This window comes from Manis javanica, chromosome 4, assembly GCF_040802235.1.
Source record: "Manis javanica isolate MJ-LG chromosome 4, MJ_LKY, whole genome shotgun sequence".
NCBI lineage: Eukaryota > Metazoa > Chordata > Mammalia > Pholidota > Manidae > Manis > Manis javanica.
The window spans coordinates 114,223,452-114,245,395 of record NC_133159.1 but is presented as its reverse complement, the minus strand read 5'-3'; the positions used below and the strand labels follow the sequence as shown (position 1 = coordinate 114,245,395).

The 21,944-nt window shown below is 52.4% G+C and overlaps 1 protein-coding gene across 6 annotated transcripts in view; it reads left to right on the top strand.

Moving 5' to 3' along the window:
- The first annotated feature begins 6,761 nt into the window (after positions 1-6,761).
- Positions 6,762-21,944, top strand: part of PEMT (phosphatidylethanolamine N-methyltransferase) — an 84,199-nt gene continuing 69,016 nt past the window's right edge. The window contains exons 1-2 of one of the 6 annotated variants that reach the window (XM_037019681.2): positions 6,762-6,778; positions 18,501-18,608. In XM_037019681.2, the coding sequence (XP_036875576.1) occupies positions 18,516-18,608 (93 nt within the window). In that variant the 5' untranslated portion in view covers positions 6,762-6,778; positions 18,501-18,515. Of the gene's footprint in view, positions 6,779-6,964; positions 7,155-7,395; positions 7,415-13,766; positions 13,956-18,500; positions 18,609-21,944 lie in introns of those variants that run through there. The other 5 variants (XM_017673134.3, XM_017673136.2, XM_017673132.3 and 2 more) reach the window with 5 other exon arrangements.

The following is a 21,944-nucleotide window of genomic DNA, read 5'->3' as shown; positions in this document are numbered from 1 at the left end:
AGGTCACTGGAGCACAAGAAGCCAAAGCAAACCACGCATGCACATTTAAGGTTCTGCCTTGCCCACAGTGAGGGTGTATATTTGCTGAGCAATAATCCACCCTCTCACTAAGGCTTAACTCAGAAACCTAGCGTCACCACCAGTATGTGACATTGCCTCCATTGATGGGACATGAAAGTCAGGCCTGCTGTGATTGAGGTCCTGGCTCAACACTTTCTGTTGCTTAACTTTTCTGGGCCTTACTTTTCTTATCTGTAAAATGGATTGTTCTGAAGTATAAGTGGAATAATGTATGTAAGTGCTTTGCACAAGGCCAGCACATAGGAAGTCCTCAATACATAGTAGCTGATATTATTAGCTATTATCTAGCTGTTCTCAACTGGGGGCCAGCTCTCAACTCCCTGCTCAGAGCTATTTGGAAATGTCTATGGGGTGTTCACACTGGGGGTGTGTTTCAAGGGTGAGGGCCAGGGATGCTCAGTGTTTGTAAGACCAGACAGCATTACAAAGGATTGTCCCACTCAAATGCTGACTGCTCTCATCAAGAAACCTGAGTAGATTCTAACCCAGGTACTTCCTGTTACAGAGGAGAGACTGGGAAGGGGTGGAGGCTAGACCAGAAGGTGGCCCTGGGGCTCTTCCATAAATCCAGTGAATCTGTTTGCTGCTGGGATGCTGGCTCCTCCATAGGCAATTCCCCCTTCAGTCTCAGAACACATGGCGTCTCTCCTGCCCAGCAGCGTGAAGGAGGTGGGGAGTCAGCATTAACAAGAACACACTGGCCAGACAGCAGGGACTGTGGGCAAGGGGCCAGGGTGACAGCTTATCCTTAGACCCGCTGTGTCTGAGCTGCCCTCCTGAGCTGGGCTATCACCCCCAGGGGTGCAGGAATCAATAGGGACATGCCAGTGGATGGTAACAGACCAGGTAATTCAGAGGAAAGAAAACAGTTGCAAGAAGAGACCTGACATCACAGTTACCAGAGCTCAGTGCCACCACAGGCAGCCTGACGTCACCCTCGGACAGAGCAGCACTTAGGTGACGTTCCTGAGGCACATGGCCTGCAGGGAGTCACGGTGTGGCACCAGAAAAACCCACTCAAGGGGCAGTCTGTGAAATACTCGGCCTGGCGCTCCTGAAATGTCACTGTGGTGAAAGACAAAGACAGACCAAGGAATGTCCAGATCCAAGCGGGCCGAAGGTGATCCACCTGAGCCTGGATCTGAGAAAAAACACACCAGGAGGGACGTTGTTATCTGGAAAATTCCAATGCGGCCTCTGTGTTAGGAATGTGTCAGTGATAAACTTCCTGGTTTTGATCATTATACTGAGGTTTCAAAGGAGATGTTGTTCTTAGGAGATAGCCAGTGGAGCATTTTGGGGTGAAGAGCCTGCAATGCACTCACAAATAGTTCATAAAACAACAACTTTTTTTTAACAGATAAAGCAAATGCTAGTAAATGATAATAGGTAAATCTAGGTGAAGGATATATGGATGCTTATTGTGTAATTCTTGTAATTTTCTGGTGGGTTGGAAGATTTTTGAAGTAAAACAATTTTTTAATCACTTAAAAGTTTCAACATCCCAGTTCACTTAATTAATAAGTTCAAGAAATTGCCAAGACTATGGCTCAAAAGTTGTTTAAAGGCAAGGGAGGTGAGTTGGTAAATAGTGCAAATAAAACATTAATCTAATCAAAAAGCACACCAACATCACAAATAATGGGAAAAATGCCAAATTAAACAAGGTATAATTATTCAACTATTAAGTTAATCTAAGTATGTTTGGGATGCTAATACTCTGCTGGTGAGTTTGTAGGGAAATGGGAACTTCACCATTCTGCACAAGCACAGACCTTTACAAAGGAGTTCGGCTGTATCCACTGTGCTTCTGGGGATCAGTCCTAAGGAAATAATCCTAAACAAGGCTCTGCACATTGATTGGACCCTCGTGCCGCAGGACAGAGTGTCACTGCAGGGCTGGGCCTGACCAGCCCTCAGCTCTGACCATGGCCACTTTCAGAGCCTCTTCCCTGGCCCTTCCTGGGCATTCACCCTGCTGAGAGATTTCCACCCTATTGTAAAGACCTGCTTATATTCTCATCACCTTGGAGCCTTTGGGATTGCTTATTTTTGCACATTTGCACAGCCCCCTGCTGGTCCCTGAAGCACTCAGTAGGGCTCAATGTTCCATGCCCCCACCCTACTACTCCACTTCTGGAACCATTTGATTGAATGGGAAATGAAATCTTCTCTTAGAATCTGCTGACTCGCCCCTCCCCTGGTCACTGCTGCTTGCCTAGGGTTGGTCATCTGACCCACCCCATCCAGGTACAGTGCCCAAACCCCTCAGCCACCCTTGCTGACCCACAGATGGACATCTGGCCCAAGTGGAACCAACTGTGACATTGTCTCTGGGTTTTTTTTTCCTTAATGGATTGTCTAATTTCCAAGCATTGGGAGATGTTTTAGTTACCTTCTCATTTTCTAGCTTAATCCACTGTATTTAGGAGGATAAACTATGCAATCAATCCTTTGAAGTTTATTGAGATTTGCTTTATACCCAGCAAATGACTGGTTTTGGCAAATGTCCTATGTGACCTTGAAAAGACTGTATGGTCTACAGTCATGGGGAGGAGACCTGTGGGGTCAATGCATTAGGAATGGTTCATCAAGCTGTTCAAATCTACAGCCCTACAGGGTTTTTCTTGCCTTTTCTCTCAGTTACCAAATAAATATTCTAACTCCAAGCTATTTTTATTGCAACAAACATCTGACATTTAGATTTACCTTCTCTAATGCTCTGAATTCCTTTCTTCCTGTGTTCCTGAGCTTCCGATTAGGTTCATTTTCTTTTTGCCTGCCGATAATGAAATCTCTGAGCCTTTTTTTGAAAATATCTTTTCTTTGTCTGCCTTTTTGAGAGATAATTTACTGGACTAAAATTCAGTTTTGGAAAAAAAAAAATTCAATTTTGGCCTTCATTCGTTCGTTTGGTAAAATCCATGAGTGCCTGATAGGTGCTGGGTGTATGTCAGTGCACCAGTGTGCTGGTGACCAAGGCAGGAAATATCCTTGCTCTCCAGGAAGACAGCGACGAGGAGGTGCAAAGCTCCTGCAGCTGGAAGCAACCAGAAGAGGCCAGTGAGGCTGGAGAACTGGAAAGGCGGGCTGTATCTGGGCCATACAGGGCCTCAGGGGCCATGGTGAGGAACAGCGCTTTGCCTTCTCTTTACAGGACTCAGGACTTGGGCTTCTCAGAGAAGATGATGCTTTACCTGGGCCTGGAAGGGGGGATGTGATGAAAAGAAGCAGAGAAGGGGGCAGAAACATGATGGATTTGAGCTCTGAGTATTTGAATAGGTGCTAGATCCTGCGCTGGGCTTTGACGTTGTTTCCTCCATCCTCAGGAAGTGGGATTGAGCAGAGGTAAGAGGCCAGGCTTTACTTTGGGCCGACAGGTTTCAAGACCTTCACTTAGCTGAGTGACCCTTGTTTCATAGATAGGGTCACTGAGGCCCAGAGAAGTGGTTTGCCCAAGGATGCCCAACATTTGGGAGTGGCAGAACTCTTCATTCATTCATTCATTTATTGAGCAACTGCCTTGTGCCAGGTATAATCCAGGTGCCAGGGAGAGAGCTGTGTATAAACAGATGAAATCCCTGCCCTAATGAGGCATGCATTCTACTGATGCTACACAAAACAATAAGGAAGCAAAAGGTATGTTAGCCATAAGGGCTGTGGAGAGAAATGAAGCTGGGAAGAGCATGGAGCATGAAGGGGGAGGTTGATTTGTGCAGTAGTGTGGGATAACTGACCTGAATGAAGGAGGTGAGGAAGGGAGCTGTGAGGACATCTGGGGGAACAGCATTCTGGGAAGAGGGCATAGCGTGTGCAAAGGCCCTGAGGTGAGGGTGTGCTTGGAGTGTTTCGGACTGTAAAGAGGCCAGCAGGAAGGCAGGTGTTGTCTCCACTGTGGACACTGAGGGGGCAGGGAGGCTTGGCCAGCACCAGCTTCCTTGCTGGTGTTTCCCTCTCCTGGGATAACTGGATTCAGGTGAGTCCTCTCCTGAGCTCTCTTCCTAGCATTAGATGGTCACTGGGGAAGGGCTCCTTCCTAAGCTGGGGCAGAAGGGAGTTTACTGATTACCAGCAGCTCAGCCCTGCCCCACCTCCAACCCCTGGCTCCTGGTAAAGCTGCTGCTCTCTGGTTCCCAGACCCTCCATGGGCAGGGTGGGGGCAATCGGGCCTGAATCTAGGAGGTGCCCCTTATTACCATGCTGATGATGTCATCTATGGCGACCCGCAGTGCACGCTGCCCCCTCCTGGCCCTGCTCTCTACCTGCAAAAGGGAGACTGGAGAGTAGCTCTGGCTGCTGTCCTGCCTCCTTACCATAACTATGTCCTCCTGGGAACTCAGCAGGCTCCTGAGCAGCCACCCAGCTCCCCTGGGGCCCAGCGCTGGGCTGGTCCTAAACTCCAGTGTGTCCATGAGTGTCCTGAGTGTGATCTTAAGAGCCAAGTCTCAGTCATACACAAAGAAGGGAGATGAGCATTACTGAGAACCCACTCTGTGCTAGGCGCTTCTGTGCACATTATCACCTACAATTCTTACCATGGCCTCACTCAGAAGGTATTATTATTCCTATTTCACGAACAGAATAGAGATTCAGAGTCCACAAAGGTTTAGTTTTACCCAAAGCCACCCAATAAGCAGATGTTAATTTTAGTAATAAAAGCCCATTTCAGCGATTGTGGGGTGGTGGTGGGGGTCATGCAGCCAGGTCCCATGCCATTGGGAGACAGGGAGGGGAGGAGAGGCAATGAAGAGATGAAGAATGAAGAAATGGCTTTAGTTTTGATCCCCTGTAGCAAGGGTCAAACTCCCAGCCAGAGAAGTCATCTGGAGATGTTTGCCCTGGAGCTAACTGGAGATGGTCTGTGATAAATGGCTTTCCATATCTGAAGAGCAAAGATAGATAGCCCAGGGACAGAAAGGAGCTCTATTTGTTAAAGCTTCAGAAAGGGTGACTTTGGGTCAGTACTGGGAATAAACGCTGCTGTCCAACAATGGAGCAGGTTGCCTCTAGAGGTGGTGAGCCTCCCATCATTTGCAGCATGTAAGTGCTGGTGACTTTTCTGTTTGCCAGGGATGCTGAAAAAGGAATATCCCAGTGAGTGAGATTGGCTTGGATGATTTCCCGGCATGCTCTCAGACCTGGGAGTTCTCAAAGGGCCAGGCAAAGACTTCTGCCCACAGATACCTTGGACAGGAGGTCTGTGATCTGAGCAGCTGCGGTCTGGCTTCTGTGGGTCTGGGCATTTTCCTGTCACACAGGTAGAGCGACAGGGGCAGGTTGGGCTGGATTGCTCAGGTGTTATCAGCTCTGATGTGACCTGATTGTCACCCTTCTTTGTTCCCAGAAAAAAACAAACACACAAAAACTTATTTTCCTGACTTAGTAAAACAACAGGAGTGGACAGGTAGGTCAGGAGAAAACAGGGGTTTCTGTGATGTAGATTTGTGTTGGAGGGTATGGGGAACGCTTCCTAGGATCCCTGCCCCGTGGCAGGCCACCCAAAATTGGCTCCAGTAGGCCCTGCCTGGGCACCCTTGAGCAGGGGAGCCCTCAGGACCCATGTAACAGCCCTTGAACTCTATTGTGCACCCAGCTTGTTGTGTGCATGTCATTGAACACTTCCCACAGGTCAGGTCCTATGTGGTGAGTTTTGCCAACATATATTTATTTTCTTTTTACTTTTGAGGAGACTGAGTTGCCCACAGTCACAGAGCTAGAGCAGACCCCAAAGCCAGTGTCCTTCCTGTTCTGTTGGTGGGCCTGCCCATCCCTCCGATGTGGTGAGTCTGGGCCTGTCTGCAAGCAGTCAGCACAGGGGAGGGCGCACAGCGGCTGCTCAGTAAATGCTCAAGACTGGTAGGTGCTGGAGGTCGAGGGGAACAGAAATGGGCCACCTGAGTCAGGAAGCAGCTGGCCTTGCATGAAAGTCTTGCCTGGGCTCCCAGCTGGCTGGGTGACTGTGCAAATCTGGGAATTGCTTTCCCCATCTACATAACACCTGGCTACAAAAGGGGCTCTTAGGACCCAACCGTGGGTCCAAAATTCTGCGTACTTTTCTAAACTTCCCTTCCATGCTCTCCTGCCCCTGACTCCTCCCCAGCTCGCCAGCCTTTTCTGAGCTCCTGGAGTATGCCTCACTCCGTCCTGGCTGGGCCTTTGCACACACACAGTCATCTCTCTTCCCAGTCTGCCCAGCCGCACACTGTCTGTCTGGCATCTCACCTGCTCAGCCTCCTCCCCTTCCTTCCTTCAGTGGCCTACGGCAGAATCCCTAGTCACCATCTGGCCTAGCCCCCGGGGTCATACATCACAGAACGGACCCAAGTTATAATCCTTTATTCAGGTTGTTGAGAGGGGGAGGGCAGAGGCCTTGTGTTGCTCCCCACTGTACCGCAGCGCAGCCCGGGAGGGAGAGTACCTGGTGAATGGATGAGAGAATGAATGAAGGAACCGACGAGTGGAGGTATCTCTGGCTGGGCCCTGGCGGTCCAGGGTCCCTGGCCCGAGGAGTAGCCGGAGTTATAGGCTGCAGGGTGACCTGCATAGCCTCCCGGCTAAAACAAAGCTCAGGAGGGGGCGGGGGTCCGCGCCTGGGCCAAAGTCCGGGTCCGCAGGGGGCAGCGCGAATAGCTATTTATACCTACGACCCGCAGCCGCCCGCCTCCACCCCACCGCCGGCCGAAGACCGCGTCGCCAGGTCAGTTGGGGGCGGGGGCGGGGGCAGGGGTCCCAGGGGACGAGGCGGGGGGAGGGGTGGGCCTTGGAGCTGGCGGTCCCGCAGCGCGCGCTCCTGGCCTTCGGGTTCCCGGCTCCCTGACCAGCTGTAGCGAGCCCCGGGAGGCGGCCCCCCGGGGACCGGAACTACACTTCCCAGAAGGCCGAGAAGAGGCGGGGTCACGGAGCAGCGCCCGCGGGCGCGAAGGGCCGGCCTGGGGTCCCCGGCGCGCGCCCCGCGTGCTCGGCCCGGCGGCGGCCCCAGCAGGGGTCCCCGGGGGCCGGGAGCAGGGCCTATGGGTGGCTTCGTGACGGGGCCCGACTGCTGCGGAGGCCTCGGCAACATGGACTTCAGGCAGGTACTGACCGCGCTGGGCCGCCGCGGTGTAGGCAGCGACCCTCCAGCCCGCCGGGCCGCCTGCAGGCCCAGCCGTGGGGACGGCCCCGTTACCAGGCAACGGGGAGGGGGGCTGCGTGTGCGCGCGCTCGCGCTGTGGCGGGTGCGTGCGCGTGGGAGGCGGAGGGAGCCTCACACTGTGCGCCTCCTGCAGGAGTTCCGGCAGTGTGTGTCTGCGTGTGAGCCTCGATGTGTGTGGGTCTCTGGGATTGGAGTCTGAGGGTGCGTCTGTGGGACTGTGAGTTGGTGTGGTCTGAGAGTGTGCGTCCAAGAGCCCCTGGGCGGGTGTGTTGGGATGCAGGCGGTGGGAGCACCTGAGATGTGGGACCATGAGGGCTCTGCTGCCCCTCCACTCCCCCAGGGTGGGAGGCCGCTCTGCGGCTGGGGCAGGGGCGTGGTTTGGAGGCAGCTCCTCCGCCCTGACCGGCTGCAGGACGAGCCTCTTGCCGGGGCTGGGTGGGAACCTTCAGGCCCAGGGAAGCTCGGCGCTGTGCCGGGCGGGACTATGGAGGGTGGGCAGCCCCGCTGGCCAACGTGGCCCCTTTGCAGCCATAGACCAGAGTTCGCCTTTTCTTGGCGGTCGCCTCGGCTCCCAGTTCCCACAGCCTTTCTGTCCTCTCTCCTGTGCTCTACCTTCTGTCAAAGCCTCCTCTTTGATTCTTCCTTCACCATTTTCATTAGTCAGTCGCTCTCCATGGAGCCTGAAGCGGCCTTTAATCCAGTCATTCAAGCTGCACTGAGAACCTGGTGCTGGGAAACAGAGGCCTACTCTCCCTGATCTTCATCTAGGGTGGGAGACCAGAAGCCTGGAAACGGAAAGTCCTTTGAAGGAGATAATTTTAGAGAATAGCTGGCGAGGAGATGGGATTGAAATCCCAAGACAGCCAAGTCCCTGTTTGTGAGGTGCCTGGGATCTGGGATCTGGGTGACAGGCCCGTGGGCCAGCTGCTCTGGTGGAGGGGCAGCCCGGCAGAGGCCTTAAGGAGGGAGTGTCTGTTGGAGGAACAAAGGGAAGGGTAGCATCTGGCCCTAAAGGGTGCAGGGGGAGCTGTAGTGGATGGGTGTGAAGCAGGAGAGAGGAAGACTTACTGTTTAGTGAACTTTTCGTGAAGCGAAACAAGCACGCAGGAGAGTGATGGGTCACACTGTGTCTTCACAACGCCAACACACCCGGCAGTCAGCACCAGGCTTCCGGCGCCACCCTCCGGAGGAGCAGGAATATTCCCCTGCCCCTCCAGGTTCTTCTAGCTGCTCTAAGAATCTAGCTTGCCCTACGCCAGTCAAACTGACATGAGGCAGATTAACAGAAGTTTCATGACGTGTACACAGAGGCCCAATAATGAAATTGAAACTCAAAATGACCAAGGCAGGCAGTTGAACTTTTTCAACAAAGAGATAACAAATCTGTGAGGGATTGACAGGACAGAAGAAAATTTATATCCAGGAGCTTCAGTTAGTAAGGAATTCCAAACAAAATGTGGGCTGGGGTCATAGATGAGTAAATGTGACAAGGTCTTTTACGCAGCTTTCTGAGTTCTGGACTCCCTCTGTCTGGCGGTGAGGATGTCTCTCTGCCTCCTGGTGCAGGGGGTCACCTTTTTCACCTGGGAGATTTATTTCCTGCTTTTTGGAGACAAAAGGAGGATCAGAGTGTTCTTGCACTGGCTGTTTACATAACTTTTAATTCAAAATAATCACCAAAGTGGCACATTTTGGGGCAGCCTGTGCTTGGCCCCCTACAGTTTTTTTCTTATGAAAGGACTCCTTAGAATCCTAAAGTATAAATGGCTATTAGAAAATCTCTAGAGACAGGTGTTCTGTGGCGGGACTGTGATTCATGTTTTTCGTGTTTTCTACCACAGCAAATCTCTGATGACATGGGCACTTGGGACACCAGAGAGGGACCCTCAACATTGCTTGGCTTTGGGGCGAATACCTCCTGGCTGAGGCATGCTGGGTGGAAGGGTGACTTACCGCCAACTAGAGGTGGGGAGGCCTTTGAGCCAGAGGGCAGAGTGTGAGGGGGCAGTGGGCCCAGGGCAGGCCAGCTGGAGGGTTAGGGTCCTGCCCCTGGGTTCTAGACCTAGAAGCAGGAGGTAAAAGCAGTCTCTTCTGCTTTGTCCCTTCCCCCCAGGGTCTGGTGGCGCCCCACAGTTGGAGAACATTGGGAGTGTTTCAGGGGCCAGGTCACGGTGACCCTGGTTGACTAACATTGATTTTTTCCCATTGCCGCCCTTGGTGGTACAAGTTAAGCTCCCTGTTGCCAAGGGATTTTTTTTCGTATAAGATAAAAAGAAAAGAAAAAAAACAAACAACAGAAAACCCAACAACATACCACAGTGTGTGTTTGTTCTGTGTGGGAGCGCTCCCTCCTCACTCAGAATCTCTGGTTTTAAAAGATGCCATCCTCTGGCCCAGGTGAGTACCCAGGTTTCTGCTCACCCAGTGCTGGCCAATAGGAATATACTGTGTCACATTTATGATGTAACCTTCCTTTGTAGCCACATTTTACAAAAAAGAAATGGTGAGATTACTTTTAACTATATTTTATTTAACTCAGTATATCAAAAATACTGTCCTGTCATGTGGCATTATAGGTCCTCACATCAGCTTGAGGCAAGAGTCTGCCATTCTGTGCCGAGTGCCACAGCTGTGGGGCAAGGCCCTAACAGCTGTCTTTTGGGCCTCCTCTGGTGGGTACGGAATCCTAGTTTTGTTTTAACTTAAAAATCACCTGTTAGGGTGAGTAGTGTACCCACTGTACTTTCACTGCTTTCCTTTTGTGCTACCCCTGCCATGGGATTGCAGAGCCTTGCCCTCAGCTTGGCAGTGGCCTAGAGCAAGCTGGCTGGTGGGTGGATGGGAGTAGGGACTGCCACCTTGCTGTCCTCATGCAGGGGTGCCTCCAGCACCTAGAAGACAGCTCCAGTGGGGCCTCAGGGTGCTTTCTTCTTGGGGAGCCAGGCTGGTAGGGCAGTCATGTGCGTCCTTGTCATGCTGCTTTCCACGAGGATGCACCTGCTCTTGGGAGCAGGGTAGTGGGTGGTGTCACTTAGTGTAGGTATCAGAAGTGCACTTTAGTTTCTTTTATTTATTATTTTTTATTAAGGTATCATTAATATACAATTTTACAAAGGTTTCACATGAGCAACATTGTGGTTATTACATTCACACATATTATCAAGTCTCCCCCTACACCCCACACTTAGTCTCTTGAACTGTGAAATGAGGAAAATAACAGGGCTGTAGTGAAGACCAAAATGAGATAGGGGTGTAGAGGAACTTTATAAATTGTAAAGTGTAGTCCACCTAAGGGTGGTCTTCAGAAGGCAAAGCCCTGTATTTGGGAAGCTTTGAGGCCATTTTGTGGCACAGGCCTCTTGAGTCCCCATTTGTGATATGGGGCCTGAGTAAAACCATTGGAAGCAAAATCCTGGTGGCAGATATGGGATGTCTTGACTGCTTTTCAGGGAAAGATATTTGCCTGCTATACAAAATTGTTTAAAAATTTTTTTGATGTTACCACTTTAGTTAGAATAAATATCAGGCCATTTTATTGGATGACATTTTTTTTGGAGGACACAGTTTTTGTCTTCAGTATTTTCTGGATCAGAGTGAAGATAGCAGTGTTGGGCTTTCCTCTGCCACTAGTTGTAACCTTGGGCAGGTCACTCAGACTCTCAGAACCTGGCTTTCCTCTGCTTCTGTTGAGATGATACATGGCTTGTCCTTGCTTGTCTGTTAATAAGGCAAATCATGTTGATCCTGTGATTGTTGAACCAGCCTTGCACCACTGGGGTGACTGCCACTGGGTCCTGGTGTGGTACCCTTTGTCTGTATTGCCAGACTTGATTTGCTTTTTGTTGAGGACTCAGGTGGTTACGTTCACCAGGGACATGGTATTGAGGGGATGCCGGTCTCCTACAATGTGAGTTGGAAGTCGCCCCTCCTATTCTGTATTCAGGGCAAGATTGTGTGGAATTGGTGTTATTTCTTCCTTCAGTGTTAGGTAGAATTCATCCAATGAAACCTTCAGGGCTAGAGTTTTCTTTTGGAAGGGTTTTAGCTGAGTTCAGTTTCTTTAATAGATACCGGCCTCTGTCTTCCAGAGTGAATGTTGGTAGTTTGTATCTTTCTGGTGTCAGGCCATTTCATCTGAGTTGTTGAATTGTGGACTTGGTCTTAAGGCTCCTTTATTACCTGGAATGTTGGTGAGGTCAGTGGGGAAGCCCCTATCTTATTCCCAGTATTGGAAATTTGTGTCTTCTTTCTTTTTTCCAAGGTCAGTGTGGCTAGAGGTTTATCGATGTTATTTTTTCCCAGAGAACAAGATTTGGGTTTGATTTTTTTTTCCTCTCTGTTTTTCTGTTTTCAATTTGATAGATTTATGCTCTTTTATTTTTTCTTTCTTCTTGCTTAAGGTTTAATTTACTCCTCTTTCTCTAATTTCTGAAGAGTGAAGTTTATTACCAATGTGAAACTTTTCTTCTTCATGAATATAAATTATACATTCCCCTCTTAGCAACTGTACCCGGCAATTTCTGATATGTTGTATTTTCTTTTTCATTCAGTTCATTAAAGTTTCCCTTCAAACTTCCTCTGTGACCCGTGGGTTATCTGAGAGTGTGTTCTTTAACAAGTACGTTTCTGTTACTGATTTCTAGTTTAGTTCTGCTATGGTTCAGGGATGGACTTACATGCTTTCTTTTTCTTTTAAATCCAAGATTTGCCTTATAACCCAGAACGTGGCCTGTCTTGGTGAATGTGCTGCCTGCACGTGAGAGGAATGTGCCTTCTGCTGCTGCTGTGGGGTGTTAGGCCCTGTGCTTGATGGTGGTCTTGGGCCGACTGTGTACTGTCCGTTTTCTGCCCCCTTGTTCTTTCAGTCGCTGAGACCTGAGTTGAGCTCTCCACTGTAACTGTGCATTTGTGTGTTTCCCCTTGCAGTTTGGTCCGTTCTTGCTTTGTGTGTTGGTCTCAGTTTAAGTCTGAAAAGTGGACATGCTTCACAAAGCTGTTCCGTGGACTGAATACAGCCGCAAGAAAGCTGACATCGCTCAAGCTTTGCTTCTTGCCAGCCGCTCCGCTAAGTGCTTTCCTTGCATTGTCTAGGTTAATCCTCTTGACAGTGCCATGATCATTCAGAGCTGAGGGAGGGCATGTGACTTACCCAAGCTCTCATAGGGCATTAAGCCTGGCCAGTGTGGGGTGGACCCCGCCTCAGGACCCTTCTCCGTCCTGTCGCATGGGAGCTCTTTGCCAGGTTTGGTGCCCAGTAACTTCCCAGTGACAGCGGCAGGTTATTGCCTTTAACATAATGCTTGTTTAAATAATATATTCAGTAGCACCAGCCTAATGGGGGCCATCCTGGGCCTTTGAAAGTGAACATAAAGAAAAGGGGTCTGTAGCTTACAAGCCCACATATGAGCTGAGAGAGGGAACCCAAGGTGAGGAGATGGCCGTGAGGGTCACAGGGCCCACCCGTGGACCCAGTCTGGGGAGTGGGGGGCACTTTGGCCCCACTACTGGGAACACGGAAGCCATCAGCCTTTCTGCTCATGGCCCGGGCACACTTGTTGAGTGAAGAAGGTGAGCAATCATCTTTCCCTTCCTGAAAGGACCTGCGGAGTTGGGAAACTGGAGTTGCTGCTGACTTTTTCTTCACTGTGGGATTTAGGGACACTTCCAGCAGCATTTTCCCAGGAATTGTCTGCAGCTAATTACTGTCTCATGGTGACATGCCAGCAAACCTCCAGCCTAGTGTAGTTTCCAGGGAGGCCCTCAAATTCCAGTGTGCGGGCTACTTTCCTTCCCCAGGATGCCTGTATTCCCAGAGGGCTATCCAGGAAGAGAGGTGAGATTACTGTCAGGTTAGGTAGCACTCAGCAAACGGGAGGAGGGGACAGAATAACCTGGGCTACACCTCTCACTTTCATACCTGTTCTCCCCTCTGTCCAGAATAAACTTTGTGGGGCCAGTCCCCTCACCCCCATTTCACCAGAGGGAAACCCCAGGCTGAGATTGGTGAGGGGAGGCCTGCCTATGGTCCCTCCTGTGGGGTGGGAATACTCCAACCCCAGCCCAGATGGTGGGCTTCCACCTTACTCTGAGCCAGGCCCTGTGCCCCCAGTGCAGGGTAGGAAGAATGAGGTCAAGGGGCTGGGCTGCCTTAGTATACAACTTTGAGAAAAAAGACTGGGGCCTTCATCCTGTGTCCATGCCAGGCACAGGCCCCTAACCAAAAGTTGCCCAGTAAATGTTGCCTGAGTCAGCTGAGATTGCTGGGAGCCCGTGGGTGCCCTGGGAGCGGCAGAAGGGCCACGGTTCCGAAGGCTGGGTTTGCAGAGGGAGGTCCTGCTAGAGGAGCCTGCCCCTTGGACCCCTGCCCCCACCCCGTCCCTCTTGCCCTTTGCTGTATGTGGTATATGGACGCTGCTTGTGATCGATGTGACTTTGACTCTCTGGGCCCCTGCTGTTTGTTCGGATGTCACAATGTGACCTTGGGTGCTGTGGGCCTACAGTTAACCATTTCCTGAAGTGTCCTTACATCCCCAAGCAAAGTGGAATTGCTGAGAGCCACTTTCTTACCAGCCCAAGGGGCTGTAATAGCTGAGTCCATTCATTGGTGACCTGAGGGGGATTATTCTGTAGTGGTAGGTAGACCTCTCTGTTCAGACACAGAGAACTCCGCAGTCTGTGACCTGGGAGCCGATTCTGTTCCTAGAATTGCTGTGAAGTGGGAGCCTGGACTTCTGCTGCTGTAGTAAGCTTGGGGCGCGGGGGTGAGGTGTGGGGCCCCCCTTAGCCTAGGTGGCCCACAGGTGCGTGGGGTGGCCATTCTGCTCTGCTTATGTCTGATTCAGGCTGTTTGTTTTTTCCTGCCGATCCAGTTTCAGGAGGGAGGGCTGCCCTTTCTATGAAGGGGCCTTGAGGTCTCAGGAGCCGGAAGCCAGGAGGGGCTCCTGTTCACTGCCTGGGGTGCCGGCGAGGCATTAGTCATTCTTTCCTGCTGAGCAGGCCCTTCTCCAGGCAGCACAAATCCCCCACTGGCTAGGTGGCCAAGGTGACCAGGTCCTTCCCTCCCACCACGCAGGCTGACCCGAGGGCACTGACACCCGGGTGGGGGCTGACTGGGAGATGCGGTTGGGTGTCAGTTGCTGTCTGTTCCCCCACTGTTAAGTGGTGGCCTTTCCATGCCTCGTTCCCCTCATCCCCTGCAGCTCCCACAAAAGGTGGAGGACACCTTTTTCCCCTGGCCTGTCTGCTCCATCTCCTTGGAGTGTTCAGGACTTTCATCCTTGCTCCCTAATATTGACGGCACCAAAAGCCTATTTCTGTAGGAACCAGAAGGGTGGGCCTGGCCACAGTGGGCTCTGCCCCTGCTTGTGTTCTGGGGGCCTCTCTGGCTTCTGACCTGTGAAGCGGGCATGACATTAGTGCTGTTCTTTCTGGGTGGTTGAATGGCCTGCCTAAAATGAGGTGTGTTAATTTAAGGGTTCACTGGGCCTGTTCAGTGGCATTTTTTCTTGCATGGAGTCTTAGGGCTCAGACCCCCTAGGGTAGGGCCTCCCTAGTGGGTGCTAAGTATCTACAGAATGACAATGAGTTAAATCCTTAAACCCACCTTAAGCATCTCGAGAGGACAGTGTTAGGGGCCCCCTTGCCAGTTGCTTGAGGCCCTTACTAACTTTTCTTCCCAGGAGGGAGGTGTGATTTACACACAGTGAAATGCACAGACCTCAGTGCCCAGTGGAGAGGTCCGACATGCACACTCCTGGCTTCTGGGCTCCAGTTAAGATGGGTAATAATTTCTATCACCCCCAAGATACCCTGTGCTCCTCCCAGGCAGCCGCTGTATGGGTGGCTGTGCCTTCTGAATCGTTTGCCTGGCTCTGTCCTCTCTTCTGTTCAGCGTCCCCAGGCCTGGGCTTCTGGCCACTCTCTGCACCCTGTTCCCAGTGGGTCAGCACTACTCTCTGTACCTCACACTTTACCCACTTCCTAGGTTGGTCAGCCCCTGGGGCAGGAGGCACAGCACTGGGGCTCGCCTGGGACTGCGGTTTCCTGTCCTCTGCAAGGCGTGCATCCCCCCAGCCAGCCACTGGCTCCCAGTGAAAAGTGGAGAAGACAATGAGACCCTGAGTGGGTACAGCTGTGTGAGCATGGGCAGAGCCCAGAGCATCAGACCCACGGGTACCTCAGTTGCTTACCTGTAAGATGAGGATGCTGATGACCATAACGCTTACCTCTGTTGGGTTAGTGGGAGGATTGCAGAAGGAAGTCCTACTTTTCTGCTTAGGAGAGGCCAGAGCAGGCTAGAGGTCCCAGCTCTTGTCAGTTTCATCGACATGAGCATCCACTGCCCTACTGTGCTGAAGAAAGGGGCTTAGAAGAATAGTGGCCTCAGATAGAACTCTTTTTCAAAGGGAGTCTGGCTAACAATAAAATCCTTCTCTGGAGAGTTGCCACATAAACTCCTGTGGGAATTGTCCACTATCGTAAAAATTAGCAAGTAGAGAAAAGTACATTTCTAGTTCCAGAAATGTTGGCCCCAAGCTCTCTGACAATTCAGAGGGCCAGCCTGGGGTCCCAGTTGGTGGGAACGGGTTACGGAGTTTTGACAAGCCTGGAGAGGGTAATGGAATTCAGGGAGGGCCAGGGCCTTGGGACTCCTGGCACCTCCCTGTGTGCCTCCCTGCACACTCCTCCTCCCAGCCGTGCTCCCTAGGGATGGGCAGGCCACAGCCAGAGGACTGACCTACCTTGAAGAGGTGCCATCCCAGGGTTTCTAGGAACCCAAGGAAGCCCTTCCCCCTCCCTGATCTGGCCATCCCATCTTCTGCCAACCCTGTGCACATTGTTTAATTTCTCAGCCTAAAAGCTGTCATAAGAACAAATGCTGACGAAGCTCGGCTCAGAACCCCCTGGTGGCTGCTTGGGCAGGTCCCTGCCTCCCTCCAGAGAGCCAGCAGGGCAGGGTCAGAGACCCAGGAGCACAGGCTCCTCTCAGACATGTACCTTTAGCTTCTGTGGTTTACTGATAACGAAACTAGGGCCACTGCTCGCACAGCACACATTTACTATTTGGGCCAGGCAGAAGATAAAAAGATGGAGAAATAAATGGCCCCTAGCCTGGAGGAATGAATACAAGATGGGAACAGATAACCAATAATTGTAATGGGGTATACACTGAGGACACAAGAGGTGCCATGGGTGAGGGCAGAGGAGATACTCCTGTTGGGTCTTGAGGGGTGAGTAGGAGTTTGCTGGGGAACTACAGAGGGATAGAGGGTATTTCAGACATAAGCAGAAGCCACTCTGAAAGGGTCTAGATCTCCATGTGTGGTGTGCATGATGGGGCAGAGGAGGATGGACGGCAGATGAGATGAGCAGAGGTTGGTGAGTCAGGATGGGTGAGTCCTGTCTAGGCAAGTGGCCTAGGGTGCAGGGCATGGCAGGAAGTGAGGCTCAGGATCCAGCTGGGGCCAGAGCACCCCATCCTGAGGGCACTGGAGCGAGTTGGAGGAGTTTTAAGCAGGAACAATGGGATCACTAAGCAGATTGGTCCTGCAGAGGGCAGGTGGCAGGCCTTGTTGGTTCATTCATTGTTAGCTCTGCTCTTGGCCCCATAGAGGTGAAGGTTTGCCCTTGAGAAATATGGACTGACTCGGGGAGGAAGTCCACGCACGTGAAGGATGTGCTGGGCCATGTCCTCTGTGTGCGGTCTTTCCAGAATCATTCACTGCCGCCCTCAGCAGCCCCTTCTGGGTGGCAGGCTGATCTGCCAAGAGAAGGCACTGGTGAGGCCAGAGCTGGGGTAGAGGCTGCTGCTGGCCCTCTAGGCTGGTGACTGGTGGGACAGATGGGGAGTCAGGAGCACCACAGCCTCCCAACCCCAGAAAAGGGAGATGGGTACTTGTTGAAAGAATGTGCCATATCCCCAAATAAAATGAAACACTGCATCCATGTGGACATTGTGGGAAAGATGAGAACTGCTGGACTTTAGCCTCTTTTTACAGTTTAGACTGACTTTTATTTTGAATTGCCTGTGAAGAGTTGCCATAATATTTTCTGTGCTTTGGGCCTCCAAAGTCCTTTCTAAAAAGAAAAAGTATGCTAAAAAGAATAATGCAGGGACTCAGCAAATTCCCTCCATGTAAAATGTCAGAGATGGTCCATCTTCAAAGAAAGAAATTAGTGTTGAAAGTGTCCAGCTGTTTTTCCTTATTCCTAGAGGCAGAAGGTCTCATTTCTGCCTTCAGGGGACGTTTGGGCCATGTTTGGAGACATTTTGGCTGTCACAACTGGGGAGAGCTCCCAGCATCGAGTGGGTGGAGGCCAGCGGTGCCACTGAACACCTCGTGGTGCAGGGGATCGTCCTCCCTGCAGAGTGATCCAGTGCTGTGTCGCCAGCTTGGGGGATGAGACCCCTGCTCTAGAATTTAGTATCAGTCACACACTAGTGTTTTAAACACACACAGGAAGAATGTTTAGTACTGTGTGGCTGTGTGTTTTCTAAAAATGTACTTATATGCTCTAGGAATTCTGCAGCTTGCTTTGTTTCTCTGCCTTGCTTTTGAGAACATCACAAGTTCACACATGCATTCAGTTCATTTACATTCTGTAGTTTAGCTGCTCAAGGGATGGACCACATTTTATTTATACATTCTTCCACAGATGGACACCTAAGTTTCTGATCTTATGCATTGCAAGTTTGCCGATAGGAACATCTTTGCACATGTGCTTTGCACACCCATGTGAGTTTCCCTGGGGCAGGTGCGTGGCGGTCATTCAGGAGGACACCTGTCCAGTTCACACCCTCATCATGCCCAGGACTGTTTGAGTTCCATTTGGTAAGAGCAGGCATGTTGCTGTCGTTTAGTTTGAGTTCACCTGATTACCAGCAAGGCTGGGTGTCTCTTCAGATGGTTGTCTGCCCCTTGGGTTTGCTGAACAGCGCTGCAGGGTCCCAGGCACAGCACCCTGGTGCTGCAGACGTTGGTCCCTGTGGGGTTCCTGGCCCTCGGATCCTTGTCTATTACGCAGCACACTGCTCTTCACTGCTAGCCCGGGTGCTCTCCCTGTAGGCAGGACACAGCTGATCAGGTTTCAGCGTTTTATCTTCAGTTTTATGAGATTCCACTGTGGGAATCTTTGCTGTACTTGGCTGTGCCTGAGCCCCGGGCTGCTCCCAGAGGGTAACTGTTTCTGAGTTCTGGGGCTCATCACTCCTGCCACTCCTTAGGCTGGGCGGGGGCTGGGCAGGTGCTGGGTGGGTCTCCTGCTGACCCAGGCTCTGTCCCTGCAGGCAGACCTCTGCGTTATGACCTGGCTGCTGGGCTACGTGGACCCCTCAGATCCCCACTTTGTGGCTGCTGTCCTAGCCATCACTTTCAATCCGCTCTTCTGGAATGTGGTAAGTGCCATGGCACCAGCTGTCTGGATGGTTCTTCCCTCCCCTTGTCTGTCTCTAGATGGCGGGGAGCCATCCTTTCTCCCCACTGAGGTGGACACCCAGTTCGGGGGTGCTGACCAGGGAGATGACCTTGGGGATCTCATGACACCTGGCCTCTGCAGGTAGTCCCCCAGGAGGGGCAGGTTAGTGGGCCCTCCTGCCATGGGGCTGCCACACACTCCTGACAGCCTCTCGGTCTCCCAGTTGGTGGAGCAGAGGGTCTGGTTTAGGGGTTTCTTCTGCCTCTGCCATACCATGCAATGATGCTGTGTAGCTTTCTGGTGATTCCCCACCCCCTCAGGTGTGCGCCATAAACGTGGCTGTTTCCTGAAGCGAGACCTGCTGCAGAATGGTTTGCACACCTCTGGACAGGTGTGCTGGGTGGCGATGCAAGCAGACAGGGTAGGAATAGGCAGGCAGAGCAGCTTCCCGCTGTCCTGTGGATGCAGGAACTGTGCTGGGGCCAGGCTCTGTGGGGCAGGTGGGGGCCGCCCCTCCTGCTGCAGCCTCGCTCTGAGTTACCCCCTCCCCTGCCAAGGTGTGCGGGAAGCTTTTGCATTTCTGGTCTGGCCATCTCCAGCAGGATGGGAAGGGGCAGCAGTGATGGCCCTGTGGCTGCTTCCCGGGGCTCTGCCCCCGGCCCTGCACCCTGGCTTGTGGGTGCTGATGCAGAGCCGAGAACATCCTGTGATCACCTGGAGGGTAGCCTGAAGAAGGAGGCCAAGCTCAGTGTTGGCAACACACTGTTCCAGACTGTTGTCATTTCAGGTGACCACTTGGTCCCTGGGGCAGAGCAGGTATATTTTCCATCTGGTTTATGAGTTAGGTCTTTTCTGCATCTGGGGAGATGGGTGGTGGTGGGCAGTGCGACTCAAACAAGCCGCCTTCTGAATGTGCTGTCCCTCCTGTCTGGAACACAATGGACCCGTCGTGGAACATGTGTGGCCTCAGGTGGGAGAAACCCAAGGGGAAGGAGGAGCTGAGGTCCAGAGCTCACTTTGTCCAAAACCATTCTGCAGGCCTCCTGGGACCCGTGCCACACCACTGAGAGCCTTGGTGCCCCCTCTGTGCCTGAGCTGGCCCTGATCCAACCTGGGCCTCCCAGCAAGAGCTGGAGTCACCACAGGGCTGTGCTGCCCTGCTGCTCCTCGCTGCCTGTGTTCCCTCTGAGGCCTCTACATGCACCTTCGTTTCCTGCAGCACCAGACAATGACGGATGAAATGGGTGTGTGGCAGGCTGAAAAATGGCCTCCACAGTATGTACACGACTTAAGCCTTGTAACTTGTGAAGGTTACCATGTATGGCAAAAAAGGGGGGCTTTGCAGGTATTAAGATGAGATTGCCCTGGGTTACGGGGTGGGCCCTAAATGCAGCACATGATCCTCTGAGAGGGAGGCAGAGGGAGGCGTGACCATGCTGGCCTTGGAGACTGGAGTGACGTGGCCGTGAGCCCAGGGAGGCCACCACCGGCAGAGGCTAGAAGAGGTGAGGACTGGCGCCCCCCTAGAGCCAGGGCGAGGGGGCCAGCCTGCAGGCACCTGGATTTTGGTCCAGCAATACCAATTTTGGATTTCTGGCTTCCTAAGCTGCTAGAGGATAAATCCCTGCTGTTCTAAGCCAGCTGGTTGGTGGTGATGTGGGGCAGCCACAGGAAACTGATGCAGGGTACCAGGAAGGCCGTCAGACACTGCTGGCAGGCCCCGCAGGCTGTGGGGAGTGTACATGGCTCTTTGCTGCCCACAGGCCTCCCCCTGCAGGCCTGGCCTTGACCAGCAGTCACAGTGGTGACCCAGCACTCTGGGGCCATTTGTGTACAAGCCCGTTTGGTTATTTCCCGCAGGCACTTCCAGTTGTATTTCAGCAAGTTGGTTTGGAAGCCATGCCATGGCCCACAGCCACATGGTTAAGGTGGGTAAGATTTGGGAGAAAGGAAGCTCGTGGCTGTATATTTGTCATAAGGTTTTTTTTTTGTCATAAGTGTTTGATTTGCCTCTAAAAATAAAAATTTACTGAAATAGTTCGCAGTCATGAGCAGGAGACAGAGAGCTCTTCAACGCCGTTTCAGTATGAGAAAATTATGGAAATGTGGTTTAGTGGGCTGTGCCTGGGAGAGCAACGCCCAGGGAGGCCAGGGGGAGAACCAGCAGGCCGGAGGGGTTGAGAATCCCACTCGCTGGCAGCAGGGGGGCAGCAGGGGGGTTGCGCCTGTGAAAGCACTCGCTGGACCTCGCTCCAGCCCGTGACAGCCGCCACTGGGCAGGGGGTGCCGTGCTTGACACCGTGCAGAGCACTGTTTCGTGCACTCTTTCAGCCGATTGTCATGGCAAAGGCTGTCATCCCCTTTGAAAACCAGGCTTGAGAGGTTCACCCATTTCTCATTCAAATATTTGTTGAGGGTTCTCTATGTGCCAGGCATGGGACACCTGGCCCTGGTCCTAAAGAGGCTGACATTCTAGGAGGGGGGAGGCAGTGGTAAAGTAGGGGAGGGGAGGGACAGGCCTGACAGAGCAGGGGTGCCCTTGGAGCAGGAACCGGACCCTCCCATGGGAGGGAGCCCTTGAGGGTCTGAAGGGGAAGAAACAACAGGAGTAGAAATCCTGGACAGGAGCCCTAGGTGGTTTCAGGGAGCAGCCATGGGCCAGGCTGTGGCAGAAGGAGATGCGAGGGCAGGTCAGAGGGGTGGCAGCCTGGAGACATGCCGGCCCGGCGGGCCGTGTGGGTGACCCGTGGGTGCTGAGCTTGGAGCCACGGGATGAGTGGCTGGCTTGCTCAGGTGTCTGGTGCTGCCGTGGGCAGCTACGATGAGCACAGTGAGGGGCCAGCAGACAGGCCGCCTGGGCGTGGACCTGAGGCACCAGTGCAGGTGGGAGAAGCAGTCAGAATCTGGGCACAGCTGGAAGGCAGGGAGAGTTGGCAGGATGTGCCCTGGTTTGGGTGGAAGTGCAAAGGAGAGGATGTGTGGGCCCTGAGTGACACAGTAAGAAGTGCAAATTTGGTTCTCACCCATTTCTGGCACAGAGCTACTGAAACCCTAAGAATTCCTTAAGCTTCCAGGACTGGAAGTGGGGTGCTGTTTGTTATGTTAATGAGGTGGCTTTAGCCTCCTTAAGATGGAGCTGGTTGCCAGGGGAACCAGGCTTGTGATTGGAGGCAGAAACTTTCAGTCCCACTGGACTCTGGGGTGGGGAGGGGCTGGAGATGGAGTTCCATCCCTTGCCAGTGATCCAGTGGATCTTGCCTGTGTATTGCAACTTCATGAAAGCCCAGAAGGATGGGTTCAGAGCTTCCAGGCTGGT